Here is a 25,936-nt window from a genome sequence, read left to right on the forward strand (position 1 = left end):
TCTCTTAACGGGGGTGGGGTGGGGCTCCTGGTTCCCTTCTGTCCGGCACAGCCACAGCGAGGGCATGGCTTCCCCCAACCCCCCAACAGCACGCTCACAACTCCTGGGCCAGGAGAGAGATGCAGAGGGGGTAGATTCCCCCCTCATTATCTTATGGAGGCATCGCTTGGGAGGTCATGATCGGACTCCTCCTTTTCCTCGCTTGGAGCCGATTCACTTTTCGAGACCGGAGTGAAAGCAGGAGATTTTCTGAAAGAAAAAAAGGGCGGGGGTCACATGCGCACTAGGGCTGTGTGTGGGGGGGAACACACACGATGGAAATGTCCAGTGGGCGCCTGTAACAAAGTCTCGCGGCGGGAAGAGAAGGAAGCACAAGAAAGCGCTCTGGAATGGAGAGGGAGTCAGTTTCTGGCTACACTGGATGCAATTGCTGGGCACGGGGGGAGGGGGGCGGCGGGAGGGAGCTTCCTTGGGAACCTTGCCAAGCCCAGGGTTGAGAGGGAATGGGGGGCACAGCACGAACATCCTCCCCAAGCCCAGCGCTGCACTGAATTCATTGTCCCATGAACCAGTGCCAAAAAGCCCAGCAGGTCGGCGATGCTTCTGTTTCTCCGGCCGAAGCTCTCTTTCGACGGCGACTGCGCCTGTCGGAACTGCGTCACCTTCTAGAGACACATGGCACGAAACACAACTCCTGTAAGTCTGCAAGGGGGGGTTACAGCCAATCACTCAGAATCCAGCCCAAACCTGCCTCCTCCTCCCACCCCAACCCCCATGGACACACACACTCCCCTCCCCTCCCGCAACAGGGAAGACAACTGACAAGGCCCTGCGGACAGCCCCCCACCCCCGTGTACCCTTCCCACAGCTAGGACTAGGGCCTGGCCAGATCACAGCAAGAGGAGCTCACCTGTCTCCCGACTGGGTGATGAGGCGGCGGCAAGTCTCCATCTGCACGTCCAGGCCCCGCTTCATGCTACACATCTCCATGTACTCGTGTAGGTGCCGGTTCATGTCGTTCTTTGCTGTGGCCAACTCCAGCTGAGGAAGAGAGGAGCCTCAGGGGCAGTCATCCTGCCAACAGCAATCCAGATCCACCCCGTCTCAAAAAAAAAAAAAAAGCCCTTTCCCACGGCTGCTGAATACAACTCTTAACTTTAGGCAATAGGTAAAAGGTAAAGGACCCCTGGACTGTTAAGTCCAGTTGAAGGAGACTATGGGGTTGGTGCGCTCATCTTGCTTTCAGGTCAAGGGAGCTGGCGTTTGTCCACAGACAGCTTTCCGGGTCACGAGGCTAGCATGACTAAACCGCTTCTGGCGCAACGAAACGCCGTGATGGAAACCAGAGCGCATGGAAACGCTGTTTACCTTCCCGCCACAGCAGTACCTATTTATCTACTTGCAGTGGCGTGCTTTCAAGCTGCTATGTTGGCAGGAGCTGTGGGACAGAGCAACGGGAAATCACCCCGTCCCGGGGATTCGAACCGCCCACCTTCCGATCAGCAAGCCCAAGAGGCCCAGTGGTTTAGACCACAGCGTCACCCACTACACTGGAGCCAGGCAAACGCCAAAGAGCTTTCTACACATGCACACCCGTTTATATCTCTCTCTGTCCTGCTCGGTTGAATTTTATTACATACAGTGTTTGGGGAGACTCTGCCCAGCAAGGCCTGGCCTCCCAGTTTCTGGCAAGCAGTAGACACATTTCAGACAGGCAAAAGCACATCTTGAGGGCCAGATAGAGAGTCTTGAAGGGCCACACTCAGTCCCTGGGCCTGCGATGCCCCCTCACCCCTGCTTTACTTTTCCCAGCGTAAATAAATGGCTACCCTCCATTCTCCCATGGGGAGAAGGAAATGGCTGCCCTTGGGGACAAAGCAGGCCATCCTCCCTGGAAACCTGGAGGCCAGGCCTTGCTGAGCGGAGTCTCCCCAAACACTGTATGTAATAAAATTCAATATACTGACACTTCCTCCTTACACACCCTTTTTGTGGTTCTTGTAGTAGGCACCTGTATGCTTCAAGACACATTGGAGTGCCTCCACGGGTGAAGTCAAACCACTGTGTTAGCACCACTGAATTGACCTTCCCCGGGGCGCAAGCCTTGGCAGGGTGTATGGAGGTTGTGGGCTGCCCAGGCAACAAGACCCTCTCCTTGGCCTCGCTGATGGGGTCCAAAGGAAAGCAGAGCAATATGTTTGGCACCACCTTGGCCGCAGGAGTTGCTGGAAGGAGGCGTACAAGCCGCCTTGTCTGAGGGACAAGTTTTAGGGACTCCACTCCGGATTTGTGTAGGGTTTACTCCTGAGTCTTTTCTTCTCCCAAAGATATCCCACAAGGCCTTGGAGGTTTAGGGGTCAGAGTCTTCCTTCTCCTAGGTGGGCTACCTTCCCAGGTTGGCGAGCCCCATCTGCCCCTCACTCCCCTCAGCAGCACATGCAGAAAATGGCAATTCGACCGTTAGGCCCACTCTCGGTCTCATCCGCTCAATCTGCCGCAGCCTGTCTTCGCAGACAGGGGAAGCACCTAACCCACCGAGGGTTTGAGACCCACCGAACCACAACCATGGATAATAAGCTAATAAAGTTCCTTGTTATTTGTGCCTAACGAGGAGGTGCTACAAAACGGGTGGAAAACCAACAAATAAAACCCTTCCCCCCCCCCTACTAAGAAGGAAGGGAGGGAAACAAAAGGGGAAGGAGCTGGGAATACGACAATTCCGAACTACGATTTTGTTCCCTGTGGAACGCCCTCCCACCTCATGTCCCCTAAGGTAGAGATAAACAACTACCTTACATTCAGAAGACATCTGAAGGAAGCCCTGTTTAGGGAAGTTTTTAATCTGTGACATTTTAATGTATCCTAATATCTGTTGGAAGCCGCCCAGAGTGGCTGGGGAAACTCAGCCAGATGGGCGGGGTACAAATTAATAATAATAATAATAATAATAATAATAATAATAATAATAATAGCTGAATTGAGCAGCAGGAAGCCTTTAGGGAGTGAGACCTGTCTGCCCCTCACTGTATAATCCCTGAGATATAAAAGCCCTTTCTTCCATTCCGCACTATCAAATGCAGTGAGGAGAAGGGGTGTTAAATGGGAAAAACATACAAGGCCTGAGTAGATACCTAGAACAAAGCTGCCCCCTTCCCTAGACTCCATTATTCACCCAAGAACTTGTGAGGGAGGCAATGGGGTTCCCTCAGCCCAATGATCTTTGCAATTTGCCAGCTGCTGGGACGGGCTTTGGTATAATCTTTCGCACTATGGCCCCCTGTGTGAGGCCAAAATTTGGGTCCCCCAAATGGATCTTCTCAATTGCGAATCTTCTCAATTTTGCACCCCTTCGGCTTGGTGCCTTGTGGGGGGTGAACCACCCTAAACCCGGCGCTGCTGGATGCCACCGATGCCCCACCTTAGGCAGCTGCCTGATTGGCCCCCTGAGCTGAGCCAGCCCCCCCCCATCAAGCCATGTGACAATCTAACACTAATCTCCTTTTCTGGCGGTGGCAGGGAGCTAATACCGTAGTTCACCTCCAGCATTTATTTCCTTGCACACTCTTCTTTCCCCCACCTCGATTTGGTCGATGGTTTCCTGATATTCCTTCTCCCTGCTTTTGAAGAGAGACTCCGTGTCCTTGATCACTTTCTCCAAGCTGTCGTCCGGCTGCTGGCAAGGAAGGTGGCAGTGACCCCAAAAAGAAAGAAAGAGAGCAGTTGCCGCCCATCAGTGACACGGGCTGCAAAACGGCACGGCGTCCATCACCACAGAACAGCTGAGGCAAAGGAGGGCAGGCTACAGAGATGTTCACAGCCTCACTGACTGAAAGTCAGGGGGGCCACCTGGGGAGGGGGGCCCCAAGGGACTTCGCCCCCTCCTCCAAAATGTTCAAGGAGGGGGCTGGGGCCCCTCAATATCCCACAGCGACGTGCGCACACCACACAACATGCTCACGTCATGCATGCAAGCTGCGCAGTGCGTGTCCATGACGTGAGCACATCTCACGGCGCAGCCCCCTCCATTGCGGAGGTAAGCCGGCGCATCTGCTGAGAGCACACAGTGGCACAGAAGGCAGGAGCCAAACAACCCATGGCATTAGCGGAAGGAAGCTTAATTGGGTACCAGGGAATGATCCCAACAGGTGGAGTGGGAAGGGTATCCTCAGCCAGATCAGCTTTTCTCCGAGGAGGAGGAGGAGAATAATGATTTGCCCCCTTTCTCCCCAGCAGTTTCAGTAGGAGAGAGGAGAATGCTGCACAGCCTCCACAGGAGTTGCCGAGTTACAAGATAGTGGAAGAAGGGGGGAAAGGAGGGAATAGCTAGCAGAGACCTTCCTAGAGAGCCTGGGCGATCTCTGCTCCTCTCGGGCTCGCAGGTCCAGCCGTATTAGAGAACAGAGAATGCAGAGGGGTGGAACTTCCTGTTGGCGCCTGGGATGTTGCTGGGGATGGAAGGGGAAGGGCTCAGAGTAACCAACACCTCTCTTTGTGGAGAGACATGGATTCTTGCTTTGCAACCAGATGGCTGAATTAAAAGGACTATAAAATACAAACTGTTTGTGATTCTTGCCTATGAAGTTACTGAGGGAGGAGAGAGCTCCCCACACCTGACACTGGGTTTCTTTTAATTTTGGGGGAATTGCTCCCAATCCATATCAGGCACATTTCTGGGGCTCATGGGCACATTTGGAAACTGTTGCGGACACAACGCAAGAGAACATAGGAACCGAGTCAGACCACTGGTGCATCCAGTTTAGCTCTGCGCACCCTTCTCTGCTGGCAACTCTCCAGGGTTTAGGTGGTGCAGTGTCCCAGTCCTAGCTGCTGATGCCCGGGATTGACCCTGGGACAATTCTGCATGCAGAGCAGATGCTCCTCCGCTGAGCTACAACCCTGCAAACACCTTTACACAGGTATCCACCCAGCACTGAAAATACACATTTGCACAGGCAAATCCCATGCCTGCGGTTTGCAGTGGAAGAAAAAGAGGTCCAATAGGCCTTTTTTTTTTTGCAAAGGGCCCAAATTGGATCAGGGTTTTTGACCCTCTCCAATACCATGGTCCTGATCCAGAAAGAGTTTCATGTGCTTGCAACTTGCATTGCAAAACGGGCCTCTTTGGTTTAATGGGAACTTTTCCTAAGGCATGTTGCCCGTGAAACAGGCTTGATATGGATCAGGACCATAGTTTGAAGCAAAGAGATAACCCTTCCCCCTATCTTTCTTGGTGAGGTCTCATTCTGGATTGCCTCACACACACACACGCTGGCAAGTTGTGACAGAAAACTTCCCCCCACCCATGCACACCCCCTGCTGCCCCCTCTCTGTGTACCAGCAGTGATGGAGACTGTTCCTTTCTCCTTCCCCCCCCCTTCATTTTTAGAGCAGTTGGGGCTGTTGGCCTGCTAGGCAACAAAGACCAGGCCTCTGGCAGCCCTGCCCTCTTCCCTTGCTGTGAATGCCTCTAGGCCCATTTTGGGGCACCGATGAATTATGCAGAAAAGAAGGAAATAGAGGTCAGACACACTGAAAAAGGAAAAAAAGTGTGAAGGGGGAGAGGCACAAAAGGCAGAGGCTGCCACAGCAGTGTGCACTGCACGAGGCAAATTGTACTCTACAACATAGAGTGCAGTGCTTTTTTCTGGGGGGACGCAGGGGTACACATGCCCCTAAACATTTTGTGAAACTAATGGGAGAAGAAACAATTATTATTATTATTTTTAAAAAACAAGTTTCTTCTCTAGCACGGAGAAACGTCAGTTCCAATGCTACCCGTGATGGCGGCCTCATTTCCTGTCACGGTGTTTCCTGAGTCTCAGACGGAAGTGAGCGTTTAATGTGTGAAGAAGTGGGGAACGTGGATGTGCGGTGTTTTACTGATGAACGTTTGGCCTCATTGAGGGGCCGTATTTCAATAGGAGTAGGAAAAATTACTGAATAGTTTTCATCATCACAGCCAGCAAAGAAGTGTAAAGTTAATGATGACTCTGTAAAAACAAATGATGGGACAACGGTGTTGTGTGGTACAGCGTTGTTTGTGGATAACGTGGAGATTTGAATTATAAAATGGTGATTTTTCTTGAGTACCGCTGAATTTTTTTTTAGAAAAAAAAAGTGTTAGAAGGGCAACCGTTATTCCAGCATGGAGTGCGCTTCTAATACTGTGTACCTTCAGCCTTAGTGGGCCAGAGTTCGACAGCACCTGCTTCAAGATCTGTGGGCAAAACCTCTAAATGCAAGGCGTCACCCTGTGGCCACGCCTCAAATCCTGCTTAGCTCACTGCCCCTTCCTTAAGAAGCAAAACAAGGACTCCTTCTTCCGCTAACCAAGGAAACTTATGAATCCTTTGGGCCAAGAATTCTGACTGGTTTGGTTTTGGTTTGGTGCCCAACCTTCAAGTGCGAGTCAAAGCACCCACTCAAACAACAATGGAGAAGGGCTTGTGCGGAAATGTACGCTGACAAGAGGAGGAGCTCCAAAGTGCGACGGGAAGAGAAGGAGGCCACTCGCTTACCTCCCCCTGTGCTTCAGCTGCAGCGATAGCATAGCCAGAGAAATCCTCCCACAGCAGCAGCGTTTCTTCAGTCTCCTCCCAGGTGAGGCTGTCGCAGTCATCTTCAAAGTCATACTCCCTCCTGGGGACGAAGGAACCGCATTATCAGCAAAGAGAAGGTGGGCAGGCTCTCCTTGGGAGGCAGGCATGCCCAGAAGCAATAGGAAGAGAGGCTTCGCTACATTTCTGTACTGGGACTGGTTTGCGAGGGACCATCCCAGCAACTTCAGTTCTGGGAGTGGCCATCTTAGATGTTTTCGATCAGATGCTAGGTCCAGCGGCCAGGACAGCTGCACCACCACCACCCTTCCTCCTTCAGGCAGTCAGCCCATGCGAGGAAGCTGGCTTCATCTAGCAAATGAGAGCTTCATAAAGGTGGCATCTGGATGGCATTAAGTCACTAATTTGGGGGGGGGGTCCCCCAAGAATGATTGTGACAATAAGGCAGACTGCAAGAATGATTGTGACAATAAGGCAGTCTCATGTGCCTTTCTTGAAAGCACATGAGACAGCTAAATAATAATAATAATAATAATAATAATAATTGTTATTATTATTATTATTATTATTATTATTATTATTATTATTATTAATACCCCACCCATCTGGCTGGGTTTCCCCAGCCACTCTGGGTGGCTCCCAACAGAATATTAAAAACATGATAAAACATCAAACAATAAAAACTTCCCTAAACAGGGCTGCCGTCAAATGTCTTCTAAAATCAGATAGTTGTTTATTTCCTTGACATCTGATGGGAGGGCGTTCCACAGGGCGGGTGCCACTACTGAGAAGGCCCTCTGCCTGGTTCCCTGTAACCTCACTTCTCACAGTGAGGGAACCGCCAGAAGGCCCTCGGAGCTGGGCCTCAGTGTCCGGGCTGAACGATGGGGGTGGAGACGCTCCTTCAGACATACTGGGCTGAGGCCATTTAGGGCTTTAAAGGTCAGCACCAACACTTTGAATTGTGCCCGGAAACATACTGGCAGCCAATGTAGGTCTTTCGGGACCGGTGTAATATGGTCTCGGCGCCCACTCCCAGTCACCAGTCTAGCTGCCGCATTCTGGAGTTTCCGGGTCACCTTCAAAGGTAGCTTTTATAAGACCTATCCCCAGGATGATTTCTCCTTTAAATTAAAAAAGGGAGGAAAACACAATAACCACAAGGGTACCACAGTGTGGATGATGTCTAGATGTTGTCAGATTCCAACTCCCCCATCAGCCACGGACAGGCCTGATGGGAGTTGTGGTCTGGCAATCTCAGCGGATAACCATGGAGGATCACGTTTTGTCTCTCTCCCCCCCCCCCCCAGGCTGGATTGGCAATCCCTAACCAGTAACTTGGCCCTACTAGAAAGTAACTCCAGAAGCAAGGGATAGACTCACAGCTGGTTCAGCATCCTCTGCATCTCCTCGTTGATGCTCATGGCTGTGGTCTCATCCTCTTCCTCCTCCTCGAGTTTTTTGGAAGTCTCGCTCTCGGAGAGGGAGGTGTCTTCGTCGCTGACCAGCTTCCTCTCCCGCTTCCGCCCCATCGTGGCTGGGACCTTAATGGGAGACAAGTGCAGAGACTACAGAACGAGGTCGGGTTGGAGGTCGGAAGTGGGTGGGTGGAAAGAGATGGGAGGGGGAAATGGGGTGGTGTAGGGTGAAGTGGAGATAGAGAGAGAGACAGAAGGAAGGAAGAGAGCAAAAGAGAGGTACAGAGAGATCGAGAGAGAGGAGAAAGAGATACGGGCTTATTATGACCAGGTTAAAGATGGTGCGATGGCTAAAATGCAATTTTTAGAAACCTCTATTGTTTAAATTAAAAACTAAGCAATGGAAAGATGGAATCTGATGAGGGTTCACAGTAAAGGGAACTCCAATCACACCCCAAAGATGGCGTCAGGAAGACAAGATTAAGACAGAGGTGCCCAGAAGGGAAAAAAAGAGGAAAATGCCGGGAATTACAGTTAATTTTTATTATTATTATTTTACAGAAAAGCTTCTAACTCGCATAGTTTTCCAGCTCAATGAAGAAAAGAAACAAACAAACAACAACTAACCAACTGATTCTATAGGGGAAGCAAGAGAAAGAAGAGTGAGTGAGTGAATAAGACAAAGAAAGAGAGAGAGAAAGGGGGGCGGGGAGGAGAGGGGAGAGACGGTGTTAGAGAGAGAGGCACACACAAACACTTCCACCATGTCTCCCTCTCCGGCGGCTGCTTCCCTGACGGGGCCTGCCAAGAGCCTGAGGTGGGGAGCCGTGAAGAGAAGATGACAGGGACTAGGGGTGGGTGGGGTGGGGTGGGAGTACAGGGTTCCTACCACACAGCCTCACAGAGGGTCTCGTGAAGGCTAGCCTCAAACTGCCTGCCGGTTTTCCCCAGGGGACTGAGGTGAATACATGGAATGAGGGTCGGGTGGCAGGGGGTTTCCGTTTCCCCTTGGAAAGGTGGTGGTGGTGGGGCGCACTGTGGCCCGCCCTTCCCCACAGGTGGGAAGTGCGCCTGGTGCCTCTCACCTGAAACATTTTGATCATGTCCTCGCAGTTGCGCTGCTGGGCGACGTCGCAGAGTTTAGCCGTGATGTCTATGCGCCGGCAGATGTCCATGTCCACTTTCATGGCTTTCTCTTGGATTTTGGTATCCAGCTCGGTAAGATTCTGGCCCAGCGCACAAGAAAAAGAGGAGGGGAGGGAGAAGGAAAGTTAGGGATCGTTAGGTCCTCTGTACCCTTATGAACAAACTGCTTGCAGGTGTAGGCTTTGTTTGGATCAATGTGACAATACAGTGGACCCTCCAGATACGAATTTAATTCATTCTGGGGGTCCGCCCGCAATCCAGAAAGTCCGTTGGCAGAGGTGCTGCTTCTGCGCATATGCGCATGGCAAAACCCAGAAGTACACACTTCTGGGTTTGCCGCAAACGTAACCCGAAAGTTATGTATCCAGAGCGGTACATAACTAGAGCAGTGTTTTTCAACCTTTTTTGGGCAAAGGCACACTTGTTTCATAAAAAAAAAAATCACGAGGCACACCACCATTAGAAAATGTTAAAAAAATTAACTCTGTGCCTATATTGACTATATATTTTTCAATTTTTCCCACGGCACACCAGGCAACATCTCGCGGCACACTAGTGTGCCGCGGAACAGTGGTTGAAAAACACTGAACTAGAGGGTCCACTGTATTTGGAATGAGTTTATGCAAAATGTAGTGGGCTATTAATATTATATTAGGATAATAATATCACATTCCTAAAAGAATGTGTGGGTTAGGGTATTTCCCCCCATGCACATTCATATTTTTTTCCTATACATATTGGCGCCTTTTCATTTTTCTTTTCTTCTCCTCTTTCCCTCCTGCATCACTTTTATTTCTTTATAACTGAAAGCTTTTCTTAATTAAAGGAGAAAAGTAAAAGTGGGTGCAGGGAGAAAGATGGGGATTGCTTGATACGGTCCTCTGAAGCTTCTGATGTGAATGATGTTACCTCAGGAACTCGCACATTAAGCATGGAGTGGAGAAACCTTGTGCTGGGCATCCTATTGTATAGACAAGTAGCACGAACCGCAAAACAACATTAAACCTAGGCTACGTGGAAGCATTCACAAACACACCACAAAGACGTAACCGGCTGTAACAAAATAATATTCAGGCAATATATTTCTCTCTGTATCAAAAATTCTTCACAGAAATAGTCTACATGTAGAGATCAACAAAGTTCAGCAAAGTGACGTAATAGCAAAATGAATAAAAGTCCCAATGAACGATATCGATCACAAAGTCCCAGATAGGAACTTATCCACATATCCACAAAAGCTTGCACAATTCACAAGAAGAGCTTGCACAGTTCACGGACGAAGGTTTTCCGGAATAGTAACCCTGTTTCGCCTTCCTGGGCTTCATCAGAGGTGAATGCATATAATGTGTATCAAAATATATACGACTCTCATGACATAGTGGTTACTATTCCGGAAAACCTTCGTCCGTGAACTGTGCAAGCTCTTCTTGTGAATTGTGCAAGCTTTCGTTTGGACCACACAAACACACAGACATATGTGGATAAGTTCATATCTGGGACTTTGTGATTGATATCGTTCATTGGGACTTTTATTCATTTTGCTATTACCGGTATGTCACTTTGCTGAACTTTGTTGATCTCTACATGTAGACTATTTCTGTGAAGAATTTTTTGATACAGAGAGAAATATATTGCATGAATTTTTTTTTTGTTACACCTGGTTACGTCTTTGTGGTGTGTTTGCAGACAAGTAGCACAGCAGGTGTGGAGATGCTGTGGCCCTCCAGGACCCCAAATCCCATCCATTCCAGCAGGCATGGCCAATGGTCAGGGAGAAGATGGAAGTTTCGTTCACTCATTCAGCCTTTATTGGCGTAATAGATGGGAGTTTGAGTTCAACAACAACTGGAAGGCCACAGGGATCCCACTCCATCCCAGCAACAGAGTATCCTCTGTGGACCAGCGTGGATTATTATATATATATGATATCAGATTTTTAAAAATTAAATCGAATTTTTTAATTTAAATTGGATTTTTAAAATAAAATGCTTTTGGAGGGAAATTATTTCTAAAGATAGTTTTCTATTTAAGTTACATTACAGTCCAAAGGCTATAAGGATTTGTTTTAAGTTTTTCATGTGTGCTAAAACACAGTCTAAGTTTTTTTTAAATTGTTTATCTACATCAGTTAACAAACATGGATGCATATGCTATAATGGGTTATTGTTTTAGTTGAATAAATTGTTTCAATTGCTATTAAGGAAATGGTTATTTTACTCCTTCCAATAAAGTACAGTGGTACCTGTGGTTATGAACACTTCCGGTTATGCATGCGTCGGGTTACAAGTACTGCTAACCAGGAAGTAGCTAGGTTGCGACCTTTGCCACAAGATGCGAGCGAAAAATGCGCAGAATGACGCTCCATTGCCGAAAGTGCGCCTCAGGTTAAGAACGGTTTCTAGTTACAAACAGACCTCTGGAACGGATTAAGTTTGTAACCGGAGGTACCACTCACTGTACAGCAGAAGAGTTGCCCAAATATAAACAGTTAGCTTATTAAACCTCACCATAATTTCATAATTATCTGCCTATGGATTTCTAATAGTAGAACCAAATCAGTAATTTTTGATATAACTGTAAAAACCACTCTGAAAATTTATTATTCCAAAAACGAAACCTTCCTCTGGTTGCAGGGTGGATTTAAATCAAATCGATTTAAATCACTAGCCAGTAAGACTTGATTTAAATCTTTTTTTTTTTTTACAGAAAAACATTCTGGCTGGTATAATCTTAATATTTACAACCAGATGCAATAACTAAAGCAATAACATTATAGCATATGTATCCATGTTTGTTAACTGATGTGGTTAAACAATTTAGAAAACAAAACAAAAAAACTTAGACTGAGTTTTAGCACACATGAAAAACTTAAAACAAATCCTTATTTACTGATGAATAGCATTTGGACTATAATGTAACTTAAACAGAAAACTATCTTTAGAAAGATTTTTCCTCCAAAAGCATTTTATTTTTAAAAATCTGGTTTAAATTAAAAAAAAAAAATCTGATTTAAATTAAAAAATCCATTTAAAAAACAAACAAACATTGATTTTTATCCGCTCTGTCTGGTTGTCAGTATTAAGATGATACCAGCAAGAATGAGTCTTTCTGTAAAAAATAAATAAATGATTTAAATCGATTAGATTTAAATCAAATCCACCCTGCTGTGGACTATGCCAGTTTACATTTCTTCACTTGCCAGCCATCTGTGGTCCAAAATAAACCAGGGTGCACATTTGGGGATGCAGTACACAGACTCACATTGCTCATCAGCCCCTTGAAAACGACCAGCTCTGCTTTAAGCTGCTCCACCTTCATCGCCAGCTCTTCCTGACACGCTTCTGCTTCTTGGGCCTCCTAGGGGAGAGGTAGACATATAGACAGGTCAGCGCTTGGAGAGACCCAGGCCCGGGGCGCAGGGAGTCGGAGGGGAAGGGGTGACCCTCACCTCGTGCAGCTCAGTCACTCGGTCTTGCAGCTGAACGCGCAACGTATATTCCTCTTCCCACCTGGCGAGACAAACGGACCAAAGACATGGCAATTTGCTTTTGCACCGGGCTCTGCCGGGTGGACAGGTGCATCCCCTCCCACTGGCGAAACCAGTGCTGGCACAGGAAGTTTTGCACGGGATTTGTGCTACGTGGGAGGGACTGGCACGGAAGGAGCATAGGCACCCCCTGGAATGTGCCGCAGTGACAGCTGGCAGGCTTTGCCACACAGGCTTTTAGCTCTGCTGCTCTGAATTCACATCCCACTGGGCGAGGACCGAGGAGAGTAACCACAAACTATGTTTAGCAACTGCAAGAGGCTGGCTACCCCAGAATAAACCACATCGACAGATGACCCCTGCCTCTCCTTCCTTTGCTCTGCTGGATCGGGCCGCTGGGTATGTCTAACCTCATCAGTTTTGGGGCAGCCCAAGGCTTGCATTACAAGGCTTGTAAGGGCAGGGACTGAAGGCTGCCGAGGCCCTCGCCAGTTTGGTGTAATTGTTAAGAGCGGTAGAATCGTAATCTGGTGAACCGGGTTCGCGTCTCCGCTCCTCCACATGCAGCTGCTGGGTGACCTTGGGCTAGTCACCCTTCTTTGAAGTCTCTCAGCCCCACTCACCTCACAGAGTGTTTGTTGTGAGGGAGGAAGGGAAAGGAGAATGTTAGCCGCTTTGAGACTCCTTTGGGTAGTGATAAAGCGGGATATCAAATCCAAACTCCTCCTCCTCCTGCATTCCCTCTTCCTTCCTTCACAACTATAGCTGGCACTCAGCTGTCCCCCGGCCTACAGAGTGGCATTTTACTGCTTCCAGATAGCTATGCACGTACGTGTGCTTCACAGGGATTCATATAGCTATATGGTCATCCCAAGCAAAGTAAAATAAAATAAAAGTTCCAGGCCCCCCCCAAGACTCAACCAACTTGGGCAGCAGTGAGGGTGGCAGGTGGGAATCCAACTAACACGCAGTACTACTGGGAGAAAAGCCCAGCGCCCTGTTGGTGATGCAAACTGTTCCTGGGGAACATAAACCAGGAATCTGGGTTGACACAAAGCAGTGCAGCAGCAGGACAAGAGAAGGAGCAACGTGGCCACAATCTTCCCTCCAGAGGCCCATATCTCATGTGCAACAAGAAAGAGCAGTAAAAGTATTACATTTCTGTATCATTTCCTTTTAGGGAAGCAGGTTGATTTAAAAGGAGGAGGAACACAAAATGTTAAGATTTTCACCCAAACATTCTGGTTGTAAATCTTTGGCTGCTGCTACTATAGAAACTATCTGTCCACATCTGTACTGGGCTGGACCGCTCTAGCAAGCCTACAGAGGTTTATCATTGCAAGAAGTTTTGCAGTACTGCAGTTGAGTGGGACAGCTCACGTTGCTGTCATGCTAAAGAGCCGCTCCGGGGTTTCACTGCAAACTGAACGGCAGGGCATACCTTAAATAAACACCCTTATGCTTTGCAAACTCGAGCCGCTCCAGCAAAGATATGCTAGTTCATTCTGTGCCCTTCAGATCTACTTAGCTCCTGATGCTCAACATGTTTCATGTGGTTGGTGAAAAGAAGGTTGCGCTAATGATTAGGGCATGGATAGCTCAGTTGGTTAGAGCGTGGTGCTGATAACGCCAAGGCTGCAGGTTCGATCCTTGTGTGGGACAGCTGCATATTCCTGTCTTGCAGGGGTTGGACTAGGGTTGCTCCAACCTCTACAGTTCTGTGATCCCTTATCAGCAATGCCACAAAATAGCTGTGAAGAAGCAACTGAATCATAAAGTGCAGAGTGGGAAGGAAACCAACTGGTCATCTAGTCAAGACCGAAATGCACCCAAAGGCCTTAGAGGCATATAACAGGATTGTCAACATATTTTCCTCGAACAGCAACACAGTTATATCCAGTGCCCTCTATCACAACCCACTTTTGGAATTCCTTGGTTCTTTGTATCGAAAGTCCTTGAAATTCTTACAACAAAAGCATACCTGGCCAATGTTTTACGGTCTAGGCAAGCAACTTAAAGGGATTTTTAAAATATAGGTTTGCTGGTGTGGAACTGACTCCAGTACCTTTGCGTCTTACTAAGGGGTGGGTGACGTAAAAATATTTTTAATAATAATAATAATAATTCCTTCCTCTAGCCCATTAATAAATGGTTTCAGAGGCAGAGGTTTTCCTGCCTTCCAAACCAGCTTTTCTCTTGTTTTACCTCATAAAAGCAGGTTATTACATACACAGCCAGGGGAGGTACAAATGCATTTAATATATCTCATAACTAGAACAGCATCTGTGTTGTAATGCTTTGTGGTGCCCCACTAAACTGGCTGGAGAGATAGTCTTCTATCCGTGGAGACTGGGAAGAGGAATCTGCTCAGATGTCAATTTGATCTTAATCTCCAGGGGAGATAAAGAAAACTTGCTCGTCCCTTCTCCCAGCAACCTTTTAGTATTTCCCAGAACAAACTTGAAAAGTCTCCTTCCTTCCAGAAGCAACAGGCTGCGCTGGCATCTCTCATTGCCTAAAATAAGTGGAATTGTTTTCTGGCAAACCTCAAGCCAAATGCTTCATATTCCATAAGAGTTTGCCTGCTCACCCACCCATTTAAGACAAAAACAAACGGGCGATTAGTCATGGTTTGGGAAGGAACACAGAAAATGAGGCAGAATATGAGAAAGAAAGGGTGACTCAGGCAGGCGAAATGTGGAAGAAGGGGGCAGGCAGAGAGCTTGCGTCTCCAGAGAAGAAAACATGTCACTTCTGCAAAATTTGTTTAAGGATACTTCATTCTCTTATCCTAGGAAAAATAAACCTGAATCCATGGCCTGCTATCCTTAGCATGCTATCAAAACAAATGACAATGCAAAAGTTATCTAGGTACAGGCTGCCTTTCTATGTTTAAAAAAGCGTGAGAGATCTGCTTTTTGAGATTATGTGTTATAAATAAATAAAGCTTAATAATAACCATAGCACATGCTTCTTATTAGAGGGTAGGGACTAGTAATCTTGCGATATTGCAATTCAGGCTCCAATCCTGCCTTCAGACATGTGGCTGCTATCACCTAATAATCATTGCTATTTGGCCGTCAGCTATAATTGACCGTCCACATTAGCAGGAGTATTGCATTTTTTTTCCTGCTTGCACATCTTGCTATGTGAGTACGACATAGTTGCCATAGGTAGAGGAAGATCCAGGCCCCATACCCTCCAATATTTCCTCCAATTAAAATAAGGATGTCCTATTTAAGAAATAAATAATTATAATTATAATTATAATTATACCCCACACATCTGACTAGGTTGCCCCTGCCACTTTGGGCAGCTTTCAACATATATAGAAACATAATATAACATTAAACATAAAAAACCCTTTCCTATACAGGACTGTCTTCAGGTGTCTTCTAAAGGTTTATCTCCTTGGCTTGGGGGTCGCATAACTCCATACCCTCCAACATTTCTCTGATGAAAATAGGGATGTCCTAAGAAAAAGAGGGACATTCTGGGATTAAATCTGAAACTCGGGTGGCTTCTGTAAATCTGGGACTGTCCCTGGAAAATAAGGGCACTTGGGAGGGTCTATACTCTTGCCTTCCCTCTTGCTATTATGTTTTTATATATGTTGGAAGCCCCCCAGAGTGGCAGGGGCAACCCAGTCCAATGGGTGGGGTATTATAATAATTATCATCGTTATTACTATGGAATAGGATGTCCCTATTTTCATCAGATAAACGTTGGAGGGTGTGAGCATCCCAGAATGTGCTGCTTTGCTTTCCCACTTCCTCTTTAAAAAAAGGGTCTAGCAGTCATTTGGACAGTCAAAACACTCATAATAAAAAGTAGACATAGTGGGCGGTATTTCCTGCCCACAAAGAGCAACACAGGCCTTTGAGCATGGTGTCCCTCCACATCCTGAGTTCTGTTGGCTGGCCACAGCACTGAGCGACAGAATGCTAGGAATTAGTTTCAGTATTGAAAACTATTATTTCAGTTCTTTTATCTCAGCTATTTCCACCCTGGCCCTTCCGAAATTATCTCCTCTTCGCTCTCTACTGGTCCTTCGGATCTGGGACGAGAGGACACACTTTGTGTCCCTCCCTAACCCAGCATTAGGAATGGTGCCTTCAGCTTCCTTTGCTGAAAATGGGAGTAAACGCTTCCTAGGGAGCAACACTGAACTGAGGGTGGCCCACTAGAATCAGAAGACGGCTCTTAAGCCTCCTTCACATCCCGCCTCGTCTCCTGGTCCCCATCCCGCACTGCCCGCCTCCACCTCCCGATTCACACTCTCATCTGCAATGCACCATTTCCTAATAATAGTCTCGACTGCAACGTTCCCTCCTCCCCACTCAGCCCAGCCCAGGCGAAGCACAGCACATCTAGCGCAAGCAGACGTTTCCTTGAGTGACCCCACGGCTCCCTCCTTCCCAGGAAGATGCTTTTGAAGCTGCAAGACGAAAGGGAAGGGGGAAAGAGGTGCAGGGAACCATTCCCCAAAGAGACCAAGCTGCTGAAACAACAGGAGGCCTTCCTGCCAATGAACCTTCATTCCCTCAAGACATGATAAACTCAGAGCAACAAGGGAAACGATGGAACAGGAACCCTAACAGAAAACAGCAGACTCCAGTCCAGGGCGTTGAGTCTGAACAGCATTCAGCTCTTAGCTAACTCCAGATTTAGAGTTTATCTACTTAGAATCATAGAGCTAGAAGGGGCCACAAGGGTCGTCTAGTCCGACGCCCTGAAATGCAGGAATCTTTTGTCTGATGTGAGGCTCGAACCCACAGCCCTTGAGATTAAAAGTCTCATGAGCTATCCCAGCCACGCAAATGGCAAGGGTTGGCTGGGCACAAGGCAGCACCAAGCAATCACAGAATCACAAGGCTGGAGGGTACCACAAGAGTCATCTAATCCAACCCCCTGCGATGCAGGAATCTTTTTGCCCAACGTGGGGCTCGAACCCAAGACCCTGAGATTAAGAGTCTCGTCTCTCATGAGCTATCCTATGGGTGAAGGATGCAAGGTACTTGTAACGTAACTCTGAGAGCAGCAAATTTCAGAGGGCTCGTTTGGAGGCAACAACAGCAATCACGTAACATGTACAGAGAAGCTTAAAGTCTCCTACAAAGCTTTCATCTGGAGCATTTCCCAGATACCTCTGATGTTCCTCACTCACATGCATGTGTTAGACTATAAGAATCCCCTTGGTGCCTTATACTCGGGGCCACTTCTCGGTTTCCAGCTGTGGCTCAGAGCAGCTCACCAGCAAAGCATGGAAGCACCAGCTCTCTCCCCTTTGTCTCCAGCCCCTCGTATTTCCGATGCACACACAGATCTACAATGGGGTGGGAGGGGGCAAGAGATATCCCTAGGGACTCCCAAGAATACTATTACTATGAGAGGCAGGGGCTGTTAAAGATCTCCAACAGATTTTCAGCACATTCAAGTAAAGCTGCAATTCTTGGGATCCTCTGGAAGAATCCATGGTAGTTAAAAATTGTATAAATCAATTCAAGTTGGTGGTTCAGAGGTGTCCTCCTTTCTGTCCAAAAAAAGGCAGGGCGAGGGACCTGCTCCTCTTCACCATTGCTATTCTCAGGCTGAATGAAATACAAAGGAACTAAGTTACAAAAGAGTGGTCAGGTTTGGTGGGGGGAGAGAAGCACACATCTAGTAAGTGTAATGAAATTTAATGAAGTTAGGGAAGCTGAGCAGATGGCCTTTTAAAACCCCTCCCTGTTCCAAAAATGGTTATTCTGCTGGCATCGATGGTGCTCAGCCATTCTGCACAGTCATCTTGGTTCTCTGCATTGGACCCTTTGCCAGCTTTGCAAATTCCAACGCACACATAGAGAGAAATCTCCAAACACCAAGGCATTTAGTGAATTCACTTTCCCCTTAGGATATCACAAGTGAGGGGAAGGAAGGGAAGGAGGCAGTGGTTCAATTATTAGGCCCCTCTTTCAGTAACTGGTTGGCTCCTGGATGATGCCGCATGTCAGCGTATTTTCCTAGTGTTCATCTAGTGCTTTCCCTAATTGCACAAAGCTCTTTGCAATTATCGTCTCGCTATGAGAGACGTGAGCATCACACAGCTCCGCAAAAACATTCTCTCTCACGTGCACAGCCCATGTGTCCAAATTCCCCATGTACCCAATGCAGTTCAGTGTTTCCAGCTGCTCTTCTCACTGGTCCTTCCCCTGTTTTTAACAACAGCATGGCTGAGATCATGGAAGCAGGTGAACTGTTTGCCACCACTTCCTCTCTGTTACCAGGACAGCTGCCCTCAGCAGATCACCTTGCGTCAGGCTGCCACTAAGGACACAGGAAATGGGCAGAATCTGTGCGTGCAGAGATATTGCAACCCTCTCTGGAGCAGATCAACACACCCTGGTAAATTGTACTGTACATTATTTAATGGAAAGAAGATGCCATTTTGGTTTTCTGCATCAGACCCATGTGTCGTAGGCTGGTCCCGTCGTCTCCAGGAATTTACCCCAAAAGCATCACAGGCACCTAGGCTAAGTATGTATCATAGACTCACAGAAGAGTTGGAAGGGACCACGGGGAGTCATCTAGTCCAACCCCCTGCAATGCAGGAATCTTTTGCCTAACGTGGGGCTCGAACCCACGACCCTGAGATTAAGAGTCTCGTGCCCTACCCTACGAACATGAACATATGAAACCCGAATGAGTGGAGAATCTGTAATGGAAGCATGGTCACGATGCTTTCCTCTTCTCACTTGCCACTTTCCCACTCCCAAGTCACACACACAAACAGAATAGCACCCCAAACAATATGTTTGGAAGGGTGAATGCGCATTTGGAGCAGAGAAGGAGACGAGGAAATGGCAAAGGACGAGGATCTAATGCTTCTGAAATGGCCCGTTCTAAAGCTGTTTTTTCTTAACACATGTATGCATGTGTTAACTGCTGCCTTTCCACCAGAAACAGGTCTAAAAGGTTGGTCATGTAAATCCTAACAAGGATGACCTTCAGAAAAGCGACCCAGGCTTTATGAAGCCGGGGGGGGAAATATGGGGGCGAGGGAGGCTCAGTGAGCAGCAATTGGCTCCATCCCATCAAAGCACTTGCTTCTGACCCAGCTATGCCAGCATTATCACCTGCTTGCTTCTTAACTTATCTGGATAAGCAAGGAGGCTTGCAGGGGAGCTTCACGGCCTTTCTGGCAAGAGAGGCAAACTATATATTGCAAGGAGTAATGGTGAACTGTGTCCAGTTCTGGGAAGGAAGGAAGATGAATCAAAGCCTGCCCAAAGGTGGTCATGAACAATGCTGATGAGCGCAGAGATGGAGTCCTGTGTGGAGAGGATGCTTAGGCCTGGCAAAGAGTTGATTGAGCGGTGACATGACAGCCAACTATCTGAAGGGCTGTCGCAAAAGCATCGGAGCAAACCTCTCCCCCCGTTTCAAGACAATGGATTTGGACAAAATGTTAGGAAGAACCTGCTGGTGGTGAAAGCTGCTTGACAACAGAATGGACGGCCTCAAAAGGAGGTGGACTCCTTTTTTCTTTTTTTTAAAAGCACAACCGGGATGGGCACCTATCAGGGATGTTGTATTCTGAAGTAGCTTTCCTATATTGGACGGGGGGGGGGGGGGGTTAGCCTATATGATCTCTGAGGTGCCTTCCAACCTGATTATGCAGCTCTAAAAATTAGACACAGGGATTGTTAAATAGCAACACTATCAAATAAGACCAAGCAGGGGTATTTCACAGCAAAGGCTCTCATTTAGCACTATGTTTGCTCAGCACTTTAAAAAATAATAATACTGTAATAATGACAAAACCTGCCCTAAACTGACTTCTGCATTGTGGAGGAGAATAATAATTCCTCCGTTAACTTTCTCTACACTACTCTTCTTCAATTTCCCTCCCCAACCACAGTAAACAAAAAATATATGATATGGGAGCTTCAAGGCTGAACTATTTAAAAGAAAAAGTGGGACAGGAAAAGAAGGGAGTTACTTGACCCTTTCTGCCCATGTTATTTATCCAAATAGATAAACAAGGTTGGCGGTTTGAAACCCATGACAGGGTGAGCTCCCGTTGCTCTGTCCCAGCTCCTGCCAACCTAGCAGGTCAGTGCAAGTAGATAAATAGGTACTGCTGTGGCAGGAAGCTAAATGGCGTTTCCATGCGCTCTAGTTTCCATCCAGAACCACTTTAGTCATGCTGGCCACATGACCCGGAAAGCTGTCTGTGGACAAACACCGGCTCCCTCGGCCTGAAAGTGAGATGAGCACCGCAACCCCATAGTCGCCTTCGACTTTTCCTTTACCTTATTCCTTTTCCGTTACCTTATTTATCCAAGTTAAATCATCCTCTGCATCCTGTCAAAGCTGCATTTAGTCCCATTGGGGGTGTGGGCAAAGGTTTTTTCCCCCCTCCTAAATTTAAAAACCACAAGGCAAGGGATGATTTCAGCTGCAAATGTAGCTTGTGCATCTTCCACCTCACACTTCTTGTGAAACGTGCGAAGAGGGAGCTGGCACTTCTCCCTTACAGAAGCATGAGGGAGCATCGCCACATCCACGGGGAAACAACTGGTCACAATACGGAGCTATGAGGCAGGCCCACAAATACTTCTTGGCCAATTATAACGCAACCATCCAGGTATCTTTCATGCTTAAAGCCAGCAAAAGTAGCAGTAGCCCCATTGAAAGAAAGAAAAATGCAGTGGTATCTCGGGTTAAGAACTTAATTCGTTCTGGAGGTCTGTTCTTAACATGAAACTGTTCTTAACCTGAGGTACCACTTTAGCTAATGGGGCCTCCCACTGCTGCTGCGCTGCCGGAGTGCGATTTCTGTTCTTATCCTGAAGCAAAGTTCTTAACCCGAGGTACTATTTCTGGGTTAGCGGAGTCTGTAACCTGAAGCGTCTGTAACCCGAGGTACCACTGTACTGTTTCTGGGCAGCTGCTCCTATATTGTCCATCTTACTCTTTTTAAAGGATGCTTTGACAGGGATCTCTCTATCTCTCCCATGATTACAGACATTCACCAGCCTCTGTGGGATGATTTGGACCTTCCCTAGTGTACAAAAGTACATTGCAATTCATCGTTCCTCTTCCCGGCAACCCAATTGCCTGAAAAACAGCAGCAGGCACAGGTTTTTAACCTGGCTCCCCTCACGGAAGCCCAGCAAGAGGCATCTGCAGTTCCAGCATATTTAAACATCCTGGAACTTAGCCAACCCTGCAAATCTTTCTACCTCTTCAAAGGTACCTATGTTTTCTTTTAAGCATCCAATGTTCTGCTTTACTAGCTCAAAGGACTCTCAAGGCAGCTTACAAGTTCGTTTGTTTTTTAAAAAAGGGGTTTAACAAATAAAATGGAACAGAATATACCATCACTACAGCACAAAACAGAAATGTTGTATTGGAAAGAGTCTTCTTAGCAGGCTGGGCAAAATAAGGTCTTCTTCGCCTGGTGCCAAAAGGGCAACTGAGTCGGCCCCAGGCAAGCCTCCCTTGGGAGTGAGTATTCAATGGCTGGGCACCGCGAGGTCCTTGATTCTGGTCACTGATGGTGGCCTTCCTTGGAGGGTGTCTGAGAATGATCTTAGTAGCTGGCAGGTTTGTGTGAGACAAGCTTAACTCAAAACTCCCCACATTTACGAAAAGGGAAGTTGCTTACCTCTTGCTCGTGTGCGTGCGTGCGTGCGTGTGTATGTGCATGCACACACACACGCACGCACGGACAAAACATCACAACTCAGGAAAAAGTTATGGGTACCTGCTAGGAGCTGGGAGAGAAGGGTTCGAATCCCCACTCATCCATGAAGCTCACTGGGTGACCTTGGGCCAGCCACCATCTATTAGCCTTGCCTACCTCACAGGGTTGTTGTGAGGATGAAAAGGGAAGAGGAGAACATATAAATGCAGTAAATAAACAATAAATAAATAAGAAAAGTGCTGGGGGCTGAGCAAACTTTTCGGCACTTATGGAAGACCTTCCTCTTTTTCAATGAGCCTTTCAAGTTGTGCGATCTTTCCCAATCTGCACCTGCCCTGGAATAGTTTTAAATGTGTTTCTATGGTTTTATCGCTTGTTATTTGCCACCCTGGGTTTCTCTGGGAGAAGCAGCAGGAGAAGAAGAAGAAGAAGAGAGAAATAAAACCTCTCTGATTCATCTCTACCTTGGATGCTGCTTTCAGTAAAAGGGGAAAAAAGTGTCGGAGAAAAGGGTATATGTAATGTGCAGCTTGGCCCTTTAGTCTCCGCCACCAAGCGAAATGAAGTGTCAGGACATATAAAAATGCATTTGTTCACATCCATCCCTTGTCACTCCCAGCCAGCGTCTAAATGCAGATCGCAAGTTCCTCAGGCCACAAACCCGACATCTGCCGTTTACATTTCCACAGCGCTATGTGCACTGATGGCACCATATATAAATAATATGTGGCTTCCACAAATAATAATAATAATTCTGCACACACAGAAGATCTTTAGAGGCTTGGGTTTCTGTGCCTTCTCTCCGCAGCAAGTCAGCTGAGTTAGCATCTGCGACACAGAACTCGCCCAGCATTTGCTTTCTATACAAGATGGGGGTGTTAAGGTACAAACTGGTAAAAATGTGCTGGTGAGCTTTGAAGGGTTAGGCTGGCGTCACACCTTAGTTATAGAAATCTGAAGTAGACGTGACTAACAAAATGCTTCAATGTGGCAGGGAAGAGTTGCGCACAGCTCTCGGCCTAACTTCCCTTTTCTCTCTCTTCTAAAAAAAGGGGGGGAGCAGTGGCAACTGGGATGGATCATTTAACTTCTTTATAACTCTGTCCTGCCACATAGAAGAGACAACTCCTAGGGGCCGCGGTCCTTTCTGTCCACCCCCCTAAAATATTTGAGGGGGCTGCTGGGCCCCCCTAAAGTTGATGGGCATTGCCATTCAAATGCTGTGCATGTGCTGCATCTTGTGATCGATTATGTGGGGTGGCGCTTACCTGCCCCCCCCCCGCAAATATTTTATTCAAGTCGACATGCTTGCTGACATGTGTGGAAAAAGTGGGTCGTGGTGACTTGCCCCGCATCACATGTCGGGAACTGACGATTTCAGCAAAGCTGAAAAGGAGAAGGAAATCCTCTAACAGAAGCTGACCTGGCCACGGAAACAAAAACAGTGGAAAATAAGAGGCTCCTGCGACGGTATCCCTCCTTCGTCGCCTCTTTTCCCAGTGCTTCCACCAACCCATCTCTTTCCCCCTCCCTGGCATTGGCCTCCTTCACCGCCACGATGGCTTTGCCCGGCCCGTCGAGCCCCTCACCTGCGCTTGTACTCATCGCGCTCCCTCTTCACCTTGGCCAGGACGTTGTAGAGCGCCCGGATCTCGGGGGTGATGGTGTCGATCTGCACTCCGACGCCGTCAGGGTGCACCCAGGAGACCCCGGGCCCCTGCACCAAGGTGGTCTCTAGGCCGGGTCCCAGCCGTCGAGCCTGCGAGAAGGACCAGATGGTGCCCGGCAAGAAGCGAGAGGACGAGGAGAAAGTGCCGCCGGGCAGCGACGGAGACTGCGACGAGGTGGGCGTGAGCGGGGCCCCCGGGTGGTGGCAGCTGGGCGAGCTCAGCACCCTCGACGGCGTGCTCAGCCCCACCGAGCGGGGGCTGCTGCAGCTGCTGCTGCCGCCGCCTCCGACGCCCCCAGCCAGCGGGAGCCCCAGCGGGCGGATGGGGCCCACGAAGCCCGTCTGCACGGCTTGGTCTCGGCGCTGCAGGCTGCCCCGACGGGCGCCGCCTTCCTCGAGGGCCTGCTGCAGCTGCTTCTCCAGCTGCCGGTTGCGGCGCTCCAGCTCGTGCACCTTGGCCAGGAAGCATCGGAAGCGGAGGTTGAGGGTCTTGAGGACGTGGATGTTGGAGCCCAGGTCGTTGCGGAGCGCCATGGCGGCCGGCGGGGCCGGGAAGGCAGAGCCGGCGGCGAGGGAGGCCGGCGGGGCCAGCTCCCCGTCGAAGAAGTCCCTCGGGGGCTCGCCGGGAAGGAAGAAAAGGTCCGGGAACTGACGCTGGTGCTCGGGCTCCGACGCCGCCAAGCCCTGCTGCTCTTGCTGCAGGAGGAAGAGGTTGGGGCCGAATAACGGGTTCATGGCTGCGGCGGCCGTCCAGGGGGCTGCGACGGCGCCGGGGGAAGCGCGGGCTGGGCGGGCACACGCGTCCGCCACGGCCAATCGCAGCCCGGAGGCGCCTGCCGGGCTGGCACAGAAGGGGCGGGATCCAGTCGCCAGCCCGCCTTCTGCCGCTGCAGAAGGGAGGCGCCTGGATGGGGAGGGAGGGAGGGAGCGAGGGAGGGATGCAGCAGCGCAGAAGGGCGGCGATGCGGCGCCCTCCAGACGGGCCGGGGGATGGAGGCGCGCCGCACGTCCAGGGGGGAGCTGAGGACGCACAGCCGCGCGGTTGGCTGCGCCCCCCACGCCTGGAGACCGTGGCGCGCAAGAGGAGCGAAGCGCTCCTTTGCCAAACGGAGCTGCGTTAATCTGCTGGACGGGAAACGGCCCTTTGCCTGCTAGCGGCGATGCAGCTCAGAACAAGACTGGATGCTGGACAAGCTGCCTGTGAACCACAGAATTGTAGAGTTGAAGGGACCACGGGTATCATCTAGTCCAACCCCCTGCAGTGCCCAATGTGGGGCTCGAACCCACAACCCTGAGATTGCAAGAGCTTCATGCTCTACCAAGTTATCCCAGCCTTCCAAAAGTAGAAGTCCAAGACCTTTAACATACCGGTAACTGTAGCGCTCTCTCTCTCTCTCTCTCTCTGTGTGTGTGTGTGTGTGTGTGGTTGTGTGTTGCAGGCAGACTTTGGTAATCTGGTGCCAAGGACAAAATTTGATGCCCCGTTATTCTTTATTTTCACAATAATTCCTTTTGGTACAATTGCTTTTTAATGCATCTTCTCAGTATAATTGTCTAAATTATACTGTATAATTATACTCTGTATAAATATAGCTTTTGTTAAAGTTAACATTTTGCACCTCCTCAGGAGTAAACCCTACACAAATCTGGGATGGAGTCCCTAAGACAGTGCCATGTACACCTCCTTCCAGCAACTCCTGCAGCCAAGCATATTGCTCTGCTTTCCTTTGAACCCCAACAGCGAGACCGAGAGGGGAGTCTTGTCATCTGGGCAGCCCAGGACCTCCATACACACGGCCCAGGCTCGCGCTTCCGAGAGGTCACTTCGGTGCAGCTAACACAGTGGTTTGATTTCACCCCCAGTCTCCTACCAGCATCTCTTGAGACAGATAGATTCCAACAAGATGTGTTGTGCTTCTTGATGATGTGCTGCCCATCCATTTTAATTATAAGAATTTCCATTTGTGT

General features: G+C 48.6%; 1 protein-coding gene across 8 annotated transcripts; it reads right to left on the minus strand.

Annotated features, from left to right (window-relative positions):
- Positions 1–24,783, minus strand: IFFO1 (intermediate filament family orphan 1). 8 transcript variants are annotated; one of them, XM_033173382.1, is made up of 10 exons: positions 23,889–24,783; positions 12,570–12,630; positions 12,383–12,478; positions 9,061–9,201; positions 8,603–8,611; positions 7,941–8,125; positions 6,519–6,639; positions 3,578–3,670; positions 911–1,041; positions 1–249 (listed from the first exon to the last, which is right to left on the minus strand). In XM_033173382.1, exons 1-10 carry the CDS (start codon positions 24,701–24,703, stop codon positions 147–149), a joined length of 1,755 nt encoding a protein of 584 aa, XP_033029273.1. In that variant the 5' UTR covers positions 24,704–24,783; the 3' UTR covers positions 1–146. The 8 variants fall into 8 exon arrangements, with proteins under 8 accessions (XP_033029273.1, XP_033029277.1, XP_033029275.1 ...); XM_033173381.1 differs by having other exon boundaries at positions 2–249; positions 3,578–3,673; positions 23,889–24,781; XM_033173388.1 differs by lacking the exon at positions 1–249 and adding an exon at positions 450–665 and having other exon boundaries at positions 3,578–3,673.
- Positions 24,784–25,936: the final 1,153 nt, after the last annotated feature.

Source organism: Lacerta agilis, chromosome 16 (assembly GCF_009819535.1).
Source record: "Lacerta agilis isolate rLacAgi1 chromosome 16, rLacAgi1.pri, whole genome shotgun sequence".
NCBI classification, from domain to species: domain Eukaryota; kingdom Metazoa; phylum Chordata; class Lepidosauria; order Squamata; family Lacertidae; genus Lacerta; species Lacerta agilis.